This window comes from Pseudophryne corroboree, chromosome 11 (genome assembly GCF_028390025.1).
Source record: "Pseudophryne corroboree isolate aPseCor3 chromosome 11, aPseCor3.hap2, whole genome shotgun sequence".
Lineage (NCBI taxonomy): Eukaryota > Metazoa > Chordata > Amphibia > Anura > Myobatrachidae > Pseudophryne > Pseudophryne corroboree.
In genome coordinates this window covers 115,728,587-115,748,211 of record NC_086454.1, presented here as the reverse complement: position 1 = coordinate 115,748,211, position 19,625 = coordinate 115,728,587, and the positions used below count along the sequence as shown (strand labels likewise).

The 19,625-nt window shown below is 39.2% G+C and overlaps 1 protein-coding gene across 1 annotated transcript in view; it reads left to right on the top strand.

Moving 5' to 3' along the window:
• MUC5AC (mucin 5AC, oligomeric mucus/gel-forming) overlaps positions 1-19,625 on the top strand; it is a 45,273-nt gene that overhangs the window by 11,990 nt on the left and 13,658 nt on the right. The window contains exons 16-38 of the mRNA XM_063944755.1: positions 259-353; positions 493-619; positions 1,728-1,983; positions 2,107-2,153; positions 2,394-2,494; positions 2,974-3,125; positions 3,224-3,362; positions 3,452-3,562; positions 3,680-3,859; positions 4,107-4,346; positions 5,191-5,347; positions 5,551-5,679; positions 6,002-6,146; positions 6,365-6,408; positions 10,110-10,301; positions 10,424-16,354; positions 16,644-17,041; positions 17,735-17,909; positions 18,043-18,293; positions 18,438-18,621; positions 18,750-18,963; positions 19,089-19,267; positions 19,476-19,545. Of these exons, the coding sequence (XP_063800825.1) occupies positions 259-353; positions 493-619; positions 1,728-1,983; positions 2,107-2,153; positions 2,394-2,494; positions 2,974-3,125; positions 3,224-3,362; positions 3,452-3,562; positions 3,680-3,859; positions 4,107-4,346; positions 5,191-5,347; positions 5,551-5,679; positions 6,002-6,146; positions 6,365-6,408; positions 10,110-10,301; positions 10,424-16,354; positions 16,644-17,041; positions 17,735-17,909; positions 18,043-18,293; positions 18,438-18,621; positions 18,750-18,963; positions 19,089-19,267; positions 19,476-19,545 (9,517 nt within the window). The remainder of the gene's footprint in view (positions 1-258; positions 354-492; positions 620-1,727; positions 1,984-2,106; positions 2,154-2,393; positions 2,495-2,973; positions 3,126-3,223; positions 3,363-3,451; positions 3,563-3,679; positions 3,860-4,106; positions 4,347-5,190; positions 5,348-5,550; positions 5,680-6,001; positions 6,147-6,364; positions 6,409-10,109; positions 10,302-10,423; positions 16,355-16,643; positions 17,042-17,734; positions 17,910-18,042; positions 18,294-18,437; positions 18,622-18,749; positions 18,964-19,088; positions 19,268-19,475; positions 19,546-19,625) is intronic.

Genomic DNA, 19,625 nt, shown 5'->3' with positions numbered 1-19,625 from the left:
TATGAACTTATATCTACTATGGCTAATAAAGTGGGTTTATAGAAAACATAAAATATATAGAAAATATACAAAATATTATGGGAGCTGCATCTTGAACTAAGAGAAATAAATAGAGTTAACAGTGACCCATCTCTTTCAGTTTGCTATGCAATTGTATTAATACAGACCTGGAAATGTGAACATTAAAATTAATGATTAAGTAAACACAATGCACATATGAGTTTAATGTGTTATGCTTGACTGTTTCTTTTATTACAGAGAACTATGCCAAACATTGGTGTGGTCTTATATCTGATACTGATGGCCCATTTGCTTCATGCCATGCGACAGTCAATCCTGAAGTCTACAAACAGGTAAGTCAAAAAATTAAAGGATATTTTGTTGTTATGCTGTTTTTGTTTAAAGTGTGTTTAGTATAATTTTTGACATTTCATCTGGAACGGAACATGTTATAGATTTGCAATGATCTAATTCTCTTGTATTTCTTCCCAGAACTGCATGTTTGACACCTGTAACTGTGAGAAAAGCGAGGACTGCATGTGTGCTTCCTTATCATCTTATGTCCGAGCCTGCGCTTCCAAAGGGGTCATACTGACTGGCTGGAGAAGCACCGTATGCTGTAAGGAATAGAGGACTTCCTTTTCCTATTACAAATCAGAATAGCATTTTTTTTTTACATAAAGTGAATGAGCTTATATCTGCCTTATCTAAGTAAAATTTTAAAACTTGATCAGCTCTCGAAGCAATCTGTTTTATACATTTAAAATAAAAGGTAAGCCAGGGGACATTGCTAGACACCAGAGGGGAGGTGTTTTGTAGAGAGATAATGTGGAGACAATGCCGAAAGCAACCAATCAGCGCCTATAGACTGTGCTAAAGAAAAAAAGATAGAACTGATAGGGTGCTTTGGGCAACTCCACTTTATTTCTCTCCAAGATTTGATACATCTCCTCCTGGGCCTTTCCCTATGGCTACAAGCATTCTTGCCACATTCATAATTACTGCCACAATAAATACTTTATAAAGTTGTAATATACAGTTGATGTTAATATTTTGAAAATGGGCCTAATTCAGATTGCACTGCGGTTATTGTATGCAAATCAGTCAATGTTTTCTTACTGCACATGCGTCTGAGCCACAGTGCGCATACGCAGCCAGTGTATGGCAACGGCAGCCTCAATTAGGGATTAGTCGCAAAATGAGTGACATGTAGACAGGGTTCGGAGTGGGAAAGGGTAGAGGTTAGGCAAACGTAGGCATGTCACGGCCGTTCAGACGCCATTTTCTGGGTGTGTATAAATTAGCAGTTGCGATGTTACTTGCTACTGGAGAGCCCTCTGCATCCCTGGAGAGCAGTTTTCAGAGGCACTCAATTTGCGACAATGGTAGCGATGTATTAGCAGCTGTATGCCGTTGAATGGAAATTATGCAGCAGCACTGGTCATCCCTATACTCAGATTAGCTTCTGACCATATTAGCATATAATCGCAACTGCAAAGGGCAAAAGACAGCAACAGCAATCGCAACAGCAACCACATCTGAAATATGCCCAATAGCTTTATAAATGGTGAGTTCTGATATCATTGAGTCAGTGATCTGAACACTTGTATTATATATATCTCCTTCTGTCGTTGCAAAAGTCATCACAGAGACCTGTGACCTGTAGACAAAATACTGTAGAATACAATATACCTGGTTTGGAATAATACTTTGTTTTTTGTATGCAGCTAAATACATGAACACCTGTCCAAAAACTTTGACCTACACCTACTCTGTGAGCACCTGCCAGTCCACTTGCCGCTCCCTCAGTGAGCCTGATATCACATGCGATATTAAGTTTGCCCCTGTTGATGGGTGCACCTGTGCCAAGGACTTCTACTTGGATGACAGTGGCAAATGTGTCCCCGCGGCTGCCTGTCCATGTTATTACCGGGGATCTGCCGTACCTTCTGGAGAAGTTGTACATGATAATGGAATCATGTGGTGAGTGTGGATGTAGATAAAAGCATATAATTCTATATTGTCTATGATAAAACTGCTAATTGCATTATCTACTGTATATTACCATAGCAAATCAACTTAACACCATTACCTTTCTAATTACAGCACCTGCACTCAGGGAAAACTAAGTTGTATCGGAACTGTTCAACCAGGTAACAATATTTCTTTGTAAAGTTGATCTTATCAACTTTATTTTGTTCCTTATTTGTGAAAGGTGTCATATTTCCAGCCAGATATTTTTTCCTTTGCCTTCTTCTATTCCATGCCTTCATTAGTTATTTTGATATATAACTGATATGATGAAATTATATGATATGATGCTAAATGATAAAGTCATCAATTATGCAAAAGTGAGAACCAAGTTCATTCGTTTTTGTGCCCTGTCTTCTCAGCATGCACAGCTCCAATGGTTTATTTGGACTGCAAGAATGCCTCAGTGGGCACCAAGGGTGCAGAGTGCCAGAAGAGTTGCCAGACTTTGGATATGGCCTGTGTGAGTACTCGCTGTAACACGTTGTAAAATATATTGTAGTGTGTCTGCTTTGAATGCATAGTAGAAAAGGTGTACCTAAGAGTACCTGGTAATCCGTACCCTTGTCACCTTCTTCCCATCGGTAACTCTGATTCTGCACCTGTGACTCCTGCTAGCTTCAGTGAGTTGCCCAACCCTTGCCCAGTTATCCATGCTACCCCTTGTGATGTGAATACCCTGTAAATGTGGCATGTTTTTAGCATGCTTAATCAGTATGGCAATGAGTACACTTTGTGCGCCATATAAATGAAAGTTAATAGTAATAAATAATAATCACGTAACCTAAGGTAGTTATGTGATGCAGCACATTAAAATAAAATAATGCCAATATTGCATGAACATTTGAATATTTGTCTTATAAAATGTTTTTTTTTTAGAGTATTTTATTGGAGGAATGAGAAACATTAATATATTGTGTATTTATTGTTTTTATCTTACAGTACAGTGCAAAATGCATATCTGGCTGTGTGTGCCCTCAGGGGCTGGTCTCAGATGGTAAAGGTGGCTGCATTGCTGAAGAGCAGTGTCCGTGCATTCATAACGATGCCAGTTATCAGCCAGGGGAGCAGATTAAAGTGAAATGCAATAGTTGGTATGAGAAATTGGACTGCGTCACCCAGAAAGATATCTCTGAAAAGTCTCAATAAAAAGCATTAAGAAATCTAATTTCCAATTTATATTTCTTAATAGTACTTGCAAGGACCGAATGTGGAAATGTACCAACAACCCATGCCTTGCCACCTGTGCTGTGTACGGTGATGGACATTATATTACCTTTGACGGCAAACGTTACAGCTTTAATGGAGATTGTGAATATACTCTTGCGCAGGTAAAATGATCTAACAGACACACTGAAGTTCGATGCTTAGTTTAATTAATGATCATGCTAATTATGTGATATCACCCTACGTCTTTCAGGACCACTGTGGTCAGGGAGCAAACGGTAGCACCTTCAGAGTCATTACTGAGAACATCCCATGTGGCACCACTGGAACCACATGTTCTAAAAGCATCAAGGTCTTCCTAGGGGTGAGATATGTATATTTTATAATATTTTTATAATGAATAGATAAATATAATCTAGATGGATGGGGTTGTTATTTTCCTTACTTATTCTCTTATATATCCCAATCTTTCCATACATAGAGCTACGAAATTATTCTCACAGATGAGCACATTGAAGTGGTACAGAGGGGCATTGGAGGAGTGGTTCCATACCATGTCAGACATATGGGTATCTACCTCGTAATTGAGGGTGACAATGGACTAATCCTGATGTGGGACAGAAAGACCAGCATCTTTATTAAGCTCAGTCAAGATTTTGAGGTAAGACTCAATTCTCAGTTTCCTGTATTGGACTTCCTAAATCAGTTTACAGTATGTGATTAGTAATGTGGAAATTAATATAGTAAAGGAAAACATAAATATGTGTTTTTTTTCTCACTCATCTGTTTTTTTATGCATGATTACATCTATAAAGGTCATTCAGTTACTGTAACAGAATTATTTACTTTGTGGTTTGATATATTTAATATTGTGATGCATTCATTACTGATATCTGCTCCATTCACAGGGAAAAGTTTGTGGCCTGTGTGGTGATTATGATGGAAATGGGAACAATGACTTTACTACAAGGAGTCAGTCAGTGGTAGGAGATGTTACTGAATTTGGCAACAGCTGGAAACTATCATCAACATGTCCAGATGCCAAGCAACCTGGTGATGCCTGCAGTGCTAACCCATATCGGAAATCCTGGGCACAGAAACAATGCAGCATAATCAACAGCAAAGCCTTTTCCTACTGCCATGCTCAGGTATGCACTACCTTGTCTACAGGATGATAAAACTCTGCCCATTAATCTCACCCTCATTGTGTTTGCCATATATAGTATGTAGTCAACATGATACAGTCTAAAAGTCTCCATTAATATTATTCATAAAAAGAACATCATGCATATACAGTAAGAGGCTTTTATTTTAGGGCATGGTAGTCTAGAAAGTGGCATTAACGTATCAGAACTTTAGATACATGGGACAGAATTTTTATCTAGAGCTATTGTAGCCTGTTTCACCCATGTTAGGATTCTTCATTTTAGAATAGGGTGTGATAGTCAGCATTTAAAGCACTTTAAATTAGAGATATACGGTTTGGTTCTCCAGAAATCTGAGTCCACTCGTGTTTTGTGGATCCGAACCAAAACCAGTCTGGATCTACCAGGGAGATCTGATCTGAACCAAGTCCCGGTTTGAATCCTCCTGTGTTTCAGAATTTGGATTTTATATCAGAATTTTGAGTTTTGAATTGCAAAAAATTACATTATTTTAGCTGGTTTTTATCGATTTTTATGGATTTTTTTAATCAATGATTGTCAATTTTTTTAATCAATTTAAATCGAATTCAGAATCTGAACCAAAACTATTGAGGGTGGTTTTGCCAAAACCAAATCCAAAACAAAGGGAACCTTGCACATTTCTACTTTTAAATACAGTCTTACCAAAACCATGAAAGGATCTAGGTGGGCCTTCACGTTTAACCCTAGAGACACAACCATTCCAAAAAAAGCCAAATGTAATTTATGAAAATATTTGCTCAAAATCCTGTGCATAAAATTGTAAAATAAAATAGAAAAATTTATATATCCTTTACTTTTTGAACAGGTTGATCCATCCAAGTACTACGATGCTTGTGTCACTGACTCTTGTGCTTGTGACTCTGGAGGTGACTGCGAGTGTTTCTGTACAGCCGTCGCTGCCTATGCCCAGGCCTGTGGAGAATCTGGCATCTGTGTTTCCTGGAGAACCCCAAATATCTGTCGTTAGTATTATACTCTGAAATGCTATTATACACAGCCAAATGTTGAGAATTTTGTTGTCAGTGGTGTGACTGTGAAAGCCACTACCAACCATTGCTTCGGTGCTCACAGCATGGTCAATGCATACAGTTGTTTTTTTAAAGGATAAACATTTTTTATTGACTTCTTTCACTATATAAAATATGCTTTCTGCTTCTTTCTCCAGCTCTGTTCTGTGATTACTACAACCCTGAAGGAGAATGTGAGTGGCACTACAAGCCCTGTGGAGCTCCTTGTTTGAAGACCTGCAGGAACCCAAGTGGGAAATGTCTGCATGAGTTATCAGGCTTAGAAGGTAACGTAACAATGCTACAGTCATTTGAGTAATAGTAGTATTTATATATTCTACAGTATGTACCGTCATACGATTTTATTTTGTATATTGAGACAATGTACAAACCATAAATAATGCATTTTTAGTCTGTTTTAAGGTTTTTAGAAATTATGCATTAAAGTTATTAGCAGTCACTTAATTAAATTCCATTTTAGGGTTAAAAAGGATAGGGTTGACATTATTTAGAATACCAGCAGGAAGACCTGATTCCATTAGTAGTGAGATAGCTCATAAAGAATGTATAGCAGATTTACATGACTCTTGATATCTCTTGACCAATTAGGATGTTATCCAAGCTGTCCAGCCGAAAAGCCCTTGTTTGATGAGGATGAATTGGAGTGCGTAGCTCAGTGCGGTTGCTATGACAATGAAGACAATCATTACAAAGTTGGGGAACTCGTACCTACAAGTGAAACCTGTACAACATGGTAAGTGGTGTGAGCCTGCAACACCATGCTTTAAGAGCTCTTGCATTTATATTTGCTGTGAAAATGGAGATGGTTCACTACCCGGGGCTGTTGACTGCTTGTCTATAGCTCTGCTACACTTTATACATGTAGAACATTGATGATATACACATGATGGAACTGTGTCATAGGACAATAACCTATTCATGTCTGTTAATCTTGATTATTTCTCTCCACAGTGCATGCAGCTTGTCAGGAGTAGTTTGCAAATATCAAAAAGAAGGTAAATATGGGCAAATTAATGTCCTTAATTTAACCTAATGAACTAGATAATACAGTATAAGCATATTGATTTCTACCACAGGACAATCAAAATAAGGACAATCAAAATATAATTGTCGTGAAGAAACCATGAGACAGATGTATTAACCCGGAGAAGGCATAAGGAAGTGATAAACCAGTGATAAGTGCAAGGTGATAAACACACCAGCCAGTCAGCTCCTAGCTGTCAATTTACATATAAGAGCTGATTGGCTGGTGCGTTTATCACCTTGCAGTTATCACTGGTTTATCACTTCCTTATGCCTTCTCCAGGTTAATACATCTGCCCCCCAGTTTTATAATAAGATGTTGAGTAGGAAGATTCTCTTTCTGTATTTCTATGGAGTTGATGACAAGAATTATTCCTTGCGCAGTTCCCTCCTATAAGTTTTGTTCCTCCCAGACCACCCTTACAGATGTTGTCCCACCCAGACTTCTACATGTTTTACCCCCAACAACCACACCTTAGAGCAGAAATAAATGACGCTATTGTTATCCCAGCTCTCTTTATACACAATACAGTCTTTATACACAATACATTCCGCGAAAAGGTATAAATAACAAATACAGAGCAGAATGCCAAAGTAAAAGTGAAAATGGTAGATATAGGGGTTTGTTTACTAAGCCTTGAAGAGAGATAAAGAGAGATAATGTACCAACTAATCAGCTCTTAATTGCCATGTTACAGGTTGTGTTTGAACAATACTATGAGCTGGTTACTTTAACTCTATCCACATTATCTTTCTTCAGGCCTTAGCAAATACACCCCCCAATCTCTGGCAGGGCCATCTTAACAGCATTGTAGGCCCTGGGCAAAGCAATGCACTGGGGCCCCTACCCACTCATTTCTAGGAATAATAATAATTTAAAAAAATCACAGTTTACCCCTCCTGTGGTCACATGCAGTCTCTCCACATGCTTCCATACAGTAAATGGCTGTCAGCACTGTGATTGGTTCATAGCTCCATCAATCCACCAGTCAGCATGCTGACAGCCCTTCACTTTCTGTTTGCAGGCCCGGAGGCTGCCCAGCTGCTCTTATTGTGTGTAATTCACAATTAGAGTGGCCAGGCAGCATTTTCTACCTGCCTCCGAAGAAGCTCCAGGGGCACAAGCCTGCCCCTGCTTCAAGGCCTCTAGAATTGTTGGGCCCTGGGAAGATGCCTAGTGGACCTATATGTAAAGAAGGCCCTGGTCTCTGGAGCTACTCATAATGTTCCCCTGAAAAAAAATTATTTGCTTGACATTCTGCAGCAACTTTGCTAACTTGCATTGTTAATTAAAAAAACAGAAAACAAATGTGCAGCCGCAGTGCAGCGCATTCAGATCTGTGTCCAGAAACCTCATCGTTAATTACATGCTGCTGGTGTTTAGGTGGGATGGGGGCGTTGGGTAGTGTCCCAGAAAACAGGGATATCAGCTCCATTTTCTGGGAGTGCTGAAGCCAGTGGCTGAGTCATTGGATGCAGCTTCTATGGTCCCGACAGCGTGATTTCATCAGACATGCTGAGTAGCTCGAGGGTTACTCAGATGTCCAATGGTCATGCAGTTGATCTGATGCTGCATATGCAGACTCAGCAGTGGGGCGTCTTTTTACTTAATATGGGTCCTGTGGCTTTGCACAGCCACTGCGTACTAAGATGCTGCAGCTGTGCTATTTACATACAACTATGAATCAACCCCCAGGTCTAGAACATTGTGTTCTAGAAAGAGATACCCGACTGCTCCACCTCCATGTTGTTGCACTTAGTCACCTTTAAGACTATCACTAGGAAGATAATAAACAAAAATTTGACTTCCTTTAGAGATTTTCAATTGTGGCTGAGCAGATTAGCACTCACATTCCTCCAACTACCACTATGTTTCCACCTCTGTTCCTTTTGTTTGGTGTTGTCAATAATTATCTATCTATCTATCTATCTATCTATCTATCTATCTATCTATCTATCTATCCAGGGGTATAGCCAGGACTTTGTGGGCCCCATAGCAACATTTCAAAGGGGCCCTCGTCCCAATGCTTCTAGAGAGACACCCTAGTTCATTTTCTGAACCATACCAGAGCCTTATTTAATGTTATGCCCGAGAGTAGTGCCCTAATTTCTTTTATGAATCGCAGTAGTGCTTAAGTACACACTATGTTACATTTCAGAGTTACCAGTACACATTATGCTACACAGTACCCTCAATTCACATTATGATATATAGTGCTCCCTGTTTATATTGTGCCTCCTTACAGTGACCCGGTTTATATTATATAACATTAAAATGCTCTCCAGTTCATTTTATACCACACTACAATGAGCAGGTCCAGGAGCATGCCTAGATATATTGCAGGCCCCAAGAGCAGTGTAGGGGATATTTTTCCACGGAGCCCCGGACACAACCCTCTGAATACCGATTGGTATAATACTTGTGAATTAATTCCGTACTACCACTCCATATATTCCACACATTTAGAGTGCACTAGTATACTAGTATATGACAATATGAAGTAATCCTGGAAATTTTAGGCAGCTGGTGTTTTAAGTGCTGCGGATCTTATCCATATAATAGTCTCATACTTGTATTAATTTGTTCAAAGTGAAAGTCACATGTATACAAAGTCAGTGCACTGTTGATTTGTGTTAAATATCTGTGAATTACCTCCAATAGACAGAGCACCAGTTCCGTTTGGTTTAGTATATCCTCATATAGGGAATTAACGCTTACCGCTTCCTTGATGTGAATAAAGCACTCCCGAGTGCTCGGGTGTCTGTTTGTTCCAGCGGCTGTATCCACTGCTCTCTCCTTACTGAGTCTTGTCAGACTCCTGACTGCTCACCACTCCTATGGATCATCTGACGGTGCTGTAATTAACCGAAGTGCCGTTGATCCAAGGAGATAAGTTAATAGCCACGGTCCCCGTGTTTGCAAAAGGGACCCGTGCAGGTGGCTTTAATCGGGCAGATTCGGACCCGACAGTGGAAGTGAGCTGGCAGCCACGGTCCCCGTAATTCAAAACGGACCAGTGCAGGAGGCTGAACTCGGGCAGATTTTTACCCGACAGTGGAGTAGAGCTGGAACAGATAAAGTCCGTGAGAAATGGAGGTAGTAGGATGAAAGGTAGTCGGATCCTATAGCAGCCCTGACGCGTTTCTCAACCGGCACAATCTGGTCGTTTCCTCAGAGGGTTATAGTGGCACTATAACCCTCTGAGGAAACGACCAGATTGTGCATCAGAGTTTATAGCATTCAGACAAAAAAAAAACAACAGATGTCCCAGTAACTGCTTATTTTTAATTTTGCTTTTATCTTATTTTTTATTAGATGAATGATTTATCAATGACATATTCGTATGTGTATGTTTACTGATTATGTTTTTTGGTTATACAAATTTAGATAAGATAGTATGCTTAGTTTAATAGTTCAATAGAAGCAAAAGTGTCAGATCCTCTGCAGGAAATCATATTACGTCATGGAATACTATGAAGTTGTGATTAGTGCAAAGTTATGGGATGATGTATTCCTAACTTGTATAAAAAAAAGTATTTAATCGTGCATATAATATGTTATATAATGTTCAAGTATTTTGTATGTTGTTCCTTAAACAGTACACTTATATTGTTATTTTGAAACATTATTTGTTCCTGTTTCCTCATGTATTCTTTTATTCTGTCTTGACAGCTTGTTATTGTGAATATCAGGATAAATTATACAGTTACAATGATGTTGTTTACAACACCACGGATGGCATTGGGGGCTGTTTCTTTGCTATCTGCAAGGAGAATGGCACAATTTACAGAGATTATTACCCCTGCCCTATTACTGCAACAACACCATTTACCTTTACCACAACACAACCCACTGCTACGAAAGGTAGGTTGAAATCAATGATAAACACATTTGAGTGTTAACACACCGTCATGTAATTATCAGTCATTATTATTAAATGCATGATAAACTAATGCAATAACTGTTTTTTCATTGGCATCACTTAGGAACAACAATACCTCTTCCTACAACAATCTGTGTTAAAGAGGTGTGCACGTGGTCCCAGTGGTTTGATGTCAGTTATCCTGAAGTAGGCATGGAGAATGGCGATTTTGACACGTATGAGAATATAAAATCAAAAGGATTTTCCATCTGTAGCCATCCAGCAGACTTAGAATGCAGAGCTGAAAGGTTCCCTGAAACACCACTAGCAGAGCTTGAGCAGAACGTACAATGTAATGCATCATTTGGACTAATCTGCCTAAACAAAGATCAGTTACCACCTATTTGCTACAATTATCAGATCAGAATCCAGTGCTGTAGCTTTGAAAGTTGTGAAGTCAAAACACCAGCAACAACTACTGTATCCACAGAAACTACTACTGTTAGCACCACAGCACCTACAACCACAAAAGAAATACCTACAACTACACAGCCAACTACTCCAATAGAGACAACACATCCTACAACACCATCTACAACCACAAAAGAAACACCTACAACAACACAACCAACAACTCCAACAACCTGTGTTAAAGAGGTGTGCACATGGTCCCAGTGGTTTGATGTTAGTTATCCTGAAGTAGGTATGGAGAATGGAGATTTTGATACATATGAGAATATAAAATCCAAAGGATATAACATCTGTAACTATCCAGCAGAAATAGAATGCAGAGCTGAAAGGTTCCCTGACACACCACTAGCAGAGCTTGAGCAGAACGTACAATGTAATGCATCATTTGGACTAATTTGCCTGAACAAAGAACAGTTACCACCTATTTGCTACAATTATCAGATCAGAATCCAGTGCTGTAGCTTTGAAAGTTGTGAAGTCAAAACACCAGCAACAACCACTGTATCCACAGAAACTACTACTGTTAGCACCACAGCACCTACAACCACTAAAGAAACACCTACAACCACACAGCCAACAACTCCAGTAGAGACAACACATCCTACAACACACTCTACAACCACAGTGACCACAAAGTCTCCTACAACCACTCCTGCTAGTACAACTACATCAAGCACACCAACTACATCAATCTGTCAACCAAAATGTACATGGACATCATGGATTGATGTTCATGTACCAAGTGTGGGTAAGGATGAAGGTGATTTTGAGACATATGAAAATATCCGAGCAGAAGGAATAAAAGTTTGTTCAAAACCTGATGGTATTCAATGCAGAGCTGAAAAATTCCCTAAAGTACCAATTGGTCGAATTGGGCAAGTTGTTCAGTGTAATCTTACTATTGGTCTTATTTGCAACAATGAAGATCAGGAAGGAGACTTCAAAGTATGTCTCAACTACCAAGTGAAAGTTCTTTGCTGTGATGATTACAGTCACTGTGAACAACAATCAACAACCACAGAAACAACAATTATTTCGACAGCACCAGAAACAACTACTCCATCCACCACTACTCCAGCAACAACTACACCAGAGACTACACCAATCCAAGAAACAACTTCTATATTTTCAACCGTTCCAGAGACAACTATAATTCCTGATACAACTACCACTATCACAACTACTCCTGAAACCACAACCACCTCAACAACTACCCCAGAAACCACAACCACCTCAACAACACCAGAAACAACCACAACTACTCCTTTAACTACAACCACCTCAACTACCCCTGAAACCACAACCACCTCAACAACTACCCCTGAAACCACAACCACCTCAACAACTACCCCTGAAACAACAACCCCAACAACACCAGAGACAACAACAACTGCCACTACCACAACTACTCCTTTAACAACACCCATCTCAACTACAATTTCAACAACAACACCAGAGACAACCACAACACCAGAAACAACTACACCTGAAACCACAACTACTCCTCTAACTACAACCACCTCAACTACCCCTGAAACCACAACCACTTCAACAACTACCCCTGAAACCACAACCACCTCAACAACTACCCCTGAAACAACAACCCCAACAACACCAGAGACAACAACAACTGCCACTACCACAACTACTCCTTTAACAACACCCATCTCAACTACAATTTCAACAACAACACCAGAGACAACCACAACACCAGAAACAACTACACCTGCAACCACAACTACTCCTCTAACTACAACCACCTCAACTACCCCTGAAACCACAACCACCTCAACAACTACACCTGAAACCACAACCACCTCAACAACACCAGAGACAACCACAACTGCCACTACCACAACTACTCCTTTAACTACAACCACAACCACCTCAACTACTATTTCCATCACAACACCAGAGACAACTACAACATCAGAAACAACAAGTGCTTTTATATCAAAAGAAAGAACAGCTACACCTCCAAAAACAACCACTGAATCTACAACTGAAGTAGTAGTAGTAACTAAAACATTTACAACTGCAAAACCCACATCATCTCAACATGAGATCTGTCAACCTCAGTGCAAGTGGACAACATGGATTGATGTTGATACTCCAACATCTGGCTTAAATGGAGGAGACAAAGAAACCTTTGAGAACATAATCGCTAAAGGGAGACCTATCTGCAAGAAACCACAAAACATTGAATGCAGAGCTGAAGATTTCCCTGGCATCAGCATTGGTAATGTTGGCCAGATTGTTAAATGTGATGTCACTATTGGCTTAGTGTGCAACAACAAGGATCAAGTTGGAAAAGTAAAACAATGCTATAATTACCAGATAAAAGTTTTATGTTGTGATGACAGTCATTGTAGCACAGCTCCTCCACAAACAACATCTACTACAATTTCATCAACAACCCCAGTTATAACAACTACAGAAAAACCAACTACTAGCAAAGTAATTCTAACTACTCCAACACCAACAACAACTGAATCCACAACCACTACCACTATACCTACAACAACTGAATCCACAACCACCATACCTACAACAACTGAATCCACAACCACAGCCACCATACCTACAACTATAGAAACAATTACAACTGAAACTCCCAAAACAACAACAGAAACTACAACTTCAACTACAGAAATTGTTACAACCTCTCCTACAACTCCTAAAGCAACAACAGAAACTACAACTTCAACTACACAAATTGTAAAAACATCCTCTACAACATCCCAACCTGAGCCCTGCCAACCTCAGTGCAAGTGGACAACATGGATTGATGTTGATACTCCAACATCTGGCTTAAATGGAGGAGACAAAGAAACCTTTGAGAACATAATAGCTAAAGGGAGACCTATCTGCAAGAAGCCACAAAACATTGAATGCAGAGCTGAAGATTTCCCTGGCATCAGCATTGGTAATGTTGGCCAGATTGTTAAATGTGATGTCACTATTGGCTTAGTGTGCAACAACAAGGATCAAGTTGGAAAAGTAAAACAATGCTATAATTACCAGATAAAAGTTTTATGTTGTGATGACAGTCATTGTAGCACAGCTCCTCCACAAACAACATCTACTACAATTTCAACAACAACCCCAGTTATAACAACTACAGAAAAACCAACTACTAGCAAAGTAATTCTAACTACTCCAACACCAACAACAACTGAATCCACAACCACCATACCTACAACAACTGAATCCACAACCACCATACCTACAACAACTGAATCCACAACCACAGCCACCATACCTACAACTATAGAAACAATTACAACTGAAACTCCCAAAACAACAACTTCAACTACAGCTTCAACTACAGAAATTGTTACAACCTCTCCTACAACTCCTAAAGCAACAACAGAAACTACAACTTCAACTACACAAATTGTAAAAACATCCTCTACAACATCCCAACCAGAGCCCTGCCAACCTCAGTGCAAGTGGACAACATGGATTGATGTTGATACTCCAACATCGGGCTTAAATGGAGGAGACAAAGAAACCTTTGAGAATATAATAGCTAAAGGGAGACATATCTGCAAGAACCCACAAAACATTGAATGCAGAGCTGAAGATTTCCCTGGCATCAGCATTGGTAATGTTGGCCAGATTGTTCAATGTGATGTTACTATTGGCTTAGTGTGCAACAACAAGGATCAAGTTGGTAAAGTAAAACTGTGCTATAATTACCAGATAAAAGTTTTATGTTGTGATGACAGTCATTGTAGCACAGCTCCTCCACAAACAACATCTACTACAATTTCAACAACAACCTCAGTTATAACAACTACAGAAAAACCAACTACTACCAAAGTAATTATAACTACTCCAACACCAACAACAACTGAATCCACAACCACCATACCTACAACAATTAAACTGACTACCACAGAAAGTACAACACCAGTTGTAATAATAACCACACCAGAGGAAACTACTACAGAATCTACACCACCAGCTTCAACAGCATGTCAACCAAAATGTAAATGGTCACCATGGTTTGATACAGACCATCCATCATCTGGAATTGGTGGTGGAGATTATGAGACCTATAAAAATATTATTGCAGCAGGGGGGTCTATCTGTAAGAAACCTTCAGATATCCAGTGTCGGGCAGTGAATTTCCCTGGTGTCAGTATTGATAAACTTGATCAAGATGTTACATGTAATGTCCACTATGGTCTTGTTTGCAAAAATGAAGAACAAAAGAAAGAATGGGATATGTGTTATAATTACGAGATAAGAGTACAATGCTGTGATGATTATAGTCATTGTGAAGCCCCCACTACCACTTCAGCTGTAACAACATCAGTTCAAACAACTACTACAGAAACAACAACAAAGCCAGTCACAACAACAACAAAAGAGATCATCACCACAACAGTGCCAACAACTACTACGGAAACAACAACCAAGCCTGTCACAACAACAACAAAAGAAATCATCACCACAACAGTGCCAACAAATACTACTACAGAAACAACAACCAAGCCTGTGACAACAACAAAAGAGATTATCACCACAACAGTTCCAACAACTACTACAGAAACAACAACCAAACCTATCACAACAACAACAAAAGAGATCATCACCACAACAGTTCCAACAACTACTACAGAAAAAACAACTGAGCCAGTCACAACAACAACAAAAGAGATCATCACCACAACAGTGCCAACAACTACTACAGAAACAACAACCAAGCCAGTCACAACAACAACAAAAGAGATCACCACCACAACAGTTCCAACAACTACTACAGAAACAACAACCAAGCCAGTCACAACAACAACAAAAGAGATCATCACCACAACAATTCCAACAACTACTACAGAAACAACAACCAAGCCAGTCACAACAACAACAAAAGAAATCACCACAACAATTCCAACAACTACAACAGAAACAACAACCAAGCCAGTCACAACAACAACAAAAGAAATCACCACAACAGTGCCAACAACTACTTCAGAAACAACAACCAAGCCAGTCACAACAACAACAAAAGAGATCACCACAACAGTGCCAACAACTACTACAGAAACAACAACCAAGCCAGTCACAACAACAACAAAAGAGATCACCACCACTACAGTTCCAACAACTACTACAGAAACAACAACCAAGCCAGTGACAACAACAAAAGAGATCATCACCACAACAATTCCAACAACTACTACAGAAACAACAACCAAGCTAGTCACAACAACAACAAAAGAGATCATCACCACAGCAGTGCCAACAACTACTTCAGAAACAACAACCAAGCCAGTCACAACAACAACAACAAAAGAGATCATCACCACAACAGTGCCAACAACTACTACAGAAACAACAACCAAGCCAGTCACAACAACAACAAAAGAGATCATCACCACAACAGTGCCAACAACTACTACAGAAACAACAACCAAGCCAGTCACAACAACAACAAAAGAGATCATCACCACAACAGTGCCAACAACTACTTCAAAAACCACTACCAAGCCCACCACAACCACCAAACCTACTACAGAAAAACAGACTACTGAGCGATGTTTCTGTCATGTAGATAACAAATTATTCTTACCAGGTACAGTAGTCTTATTGTATAATTTATTGTTTTCAGTAACCAAATGTAATGATAATTCGATTACTGTAAATTTTAAACTGTTTCTAAGAGTTTTTAATGGAATTTTTACTTTAACATTATTTTTTTAAAAGGTAAATGTATTAGCATAGATCTGTAGATTCCTATTTTTCTTTCCTATTCCCATTCTCCTTCTACAAATATACCATTTATTGTAGAAGAATTATGAATTTGTATAATTTCAGTTGCATCACATTCTTACATTCAGTACTTTTGTGATTTTCTGTTACAGGAGAAGTCATTTACAACAAAACCGATGAAGCTGGTTGCTATTTCTATGCAGTCTGTAATGACTTTTGTGAGGCTGAAAGGTTCACTGGATCTTGTATTCACACCACTCCAGCAACAACCACCACACCTGAAACTACAACATCAACTAAGCTCAAAACAACTACACCTGAGACCACAACAACCACACCTGAAACTACAACAACCACTAAGCCCACAACAACCACACCTGAAACCACAACAACCACTAAGCCCACGACAACCACACCTGAAACTACAACCACTAAGCCCACGACAACCACACCTGAAACCACAACAACCACTAAGCCCACAACAACAAGTCAGACAAGCACAACAACAATTGTCAAAACAACTGCGGTAGAAGGATGTCCACCTAGAAAGGTAATTATATGAAAAGTTAGTCCATTATCATTATTGTAATAACAACACTTACTGTACAGTATTTTTGAAGTCATTTTTTTCAGTGTTTCTGGAATGATTTGTGTAGAGGATTACGACTTTAGCCCACCTTAGTACATAATAGGGGTCAAAGTAGCAGAGTCCTGTAATAAGGGACCTGTTCATTCAAACTGTTGCAACCAAGCCAAATACTGTATGGAGGTAATATACTGTATGGGGGTAGGTTTGCAACAATGTACAGTGTTGTGCAATGCTTATAGTATTTCATGGCTTAATGCATCATCGCTTGGAGAGTAATAAGATGGAAAGTGATAAACTAACAGCCAGCCAACCATTTTTCAAACACAGCCTGTACCCTGGCAGTTAGGAGATGGTTCGTTGGTACTTTCTCTCTCTCCATTTTTTCACTCTCCACGCGATGATGCATCTAGCCCTAGTATTTTTCATACTTTTTGCAAGTAAAATGTTTACATGATTAAGATTTGCCTAATTCTAATTGAGTAATTCCAATGCATATTGCTTCACTTTGTGCAATGATAACAGTAAAATATGAATACAGTATGTGAATTTGCAGGTGCAGTTACTCAGTACATCTGCTGTACACAGTAATCCTGGGTATAAATAAATACCATTGATGAGTGTTTTTGAAAAGAGGACTTTTTTTGTAATCCACAGACCAATGAAACATGGATAATTAACAACTGCACAGTGGCCACCTGCCATGGTAACAATGTTATCACTATCGAACCAGTGACTTGCCCCGAACTAAAACCACTGACTTGTGCTAATGGATTCCCACCTCTGAAAAAGAAGAGCGCAGACGGCTGCTGTGACTATTATGATTGTCAATGTAAGTCTCTAAAATAATGTACATTACTGTTAGACGTATATAAGTAGTACAGTATATAAAACATATGCGTACAGTAGCTTGTAGACATGCCTAAATATTAAAACGTATTAACATGTAAAAATCTATCTAATAGGTGTTTGCAGCGGCTGGGGTGATCCTCATTACATCACCTTTGATGGAGTCTATTACACTTTCCTGGACAACTGCACTTATGTTCTTGTGCAGCAAATCACTCCCAAGTATGATAACTTCCGCGTTCTTGTTGACAACTACTTCTGTGATGCTGAAGATGGCTTGTCCTGTCCGCAGTCTATCTTGATCTACTATAAATCCAATGAGATTGTGTTGACCCGTATGCTGTACCAAGGAAGAATGAATAACAGGGTAAGTGATTTACGAGTCAGTTACGCTTTCCTTTATGAGACTTCATTGGTGGTGAAGAAAGAACTTCAGCCTTAAGTCAAAGTTAATTTTTTGCAATTTTTTAAATATTATTTTGCAATGACAGTTTCTGTCCTTTGCCAACAGATTAGGTTCAACAACAACTGGATCACACCAGGATTTACCAAAGACGGCATTACCATTACTAGCGCTGGTATCAACATGATTGTGGAAATCCCAGAAATTGATGCTTACATCTCATTTAGTGGAATGATCTTTGTAGTTAAACTGCCATTAAGTAAATTTGGTCACAACACAGAAGGACAGTGTGGTATGTAATGATTCTTAATTTTGCTGATAAAGTTGACCTACATACATAATATTGGTGCTGTTTGCTCTCTTCTTTTATACTATACTGTTGCAGTTAAAACATCAAAAATGTTTTTGTTTCCAAAACAGGTTACTGCTCCAACAACAGCACTGAAGACTGTAGAATGCCAAGTGGTAAGACCGTGAAAGACTGCTCCCAGATGGCTCCTCACTGGAAGGTGAACGTGACAGACAAGCCATACTGCAATGTGCCACCCCCTCCATCACCTACAGTGCCTACAGGGCCCACAACGCCACCACCAGCATGCCCACCTTCACCTCTTTGTGATGTGATCTTAAGCGAGTAAGTTATAATCATTTCATATAACTATCTTTCTCTGCTTATTTGTATACTACTCTGTATATTTTGTAGTCATAATATGACTGACACTGCAGTAATATTTCACTTACTGTGATTACTTTCTTTAGGGTGTTTGCTGACTGCCACAAAATCATACCTCCAAAGCCTTACCACGAAGGATGCGTTTTTGATGCCTGCCGCATTAGCAATAATTCAGTGCAGTGTTCCAGCTTAGAGATTTATGCTTCCTTGTGCATTTCCAGTGGAATCTGTGTGGACTGGAGAGGAAAAACTTTTGGCCACTGCCGTAAGTGTTGATCAGGGCACCCTCTTCTCTCTGTATTTAAATATCTGCATTGTGATGTGTTTTCTTCAGTATAAAAAGTGTGTTAAAATAAAAAAAAAACAGAGTAATAATTAATGCTGGCCACTTTCTGCATAGCTATTCTAATTGTAATGTCTGTTATCCTTTATAGATTTCAATCTAATGGTTTATTTCTCTCTACCTAATATAGCATACACCTGCCCTGCTGGGAAGGTATACAATGCTTGTGGACCAGTGCATGTTAAGACCTGTGAAAACAAGTAAGTATTATCTTCAGAAATCTCCTGCATATTACCTGTCTGTATCTTCATAAAATGTACACTAGATTATTAGTATAATC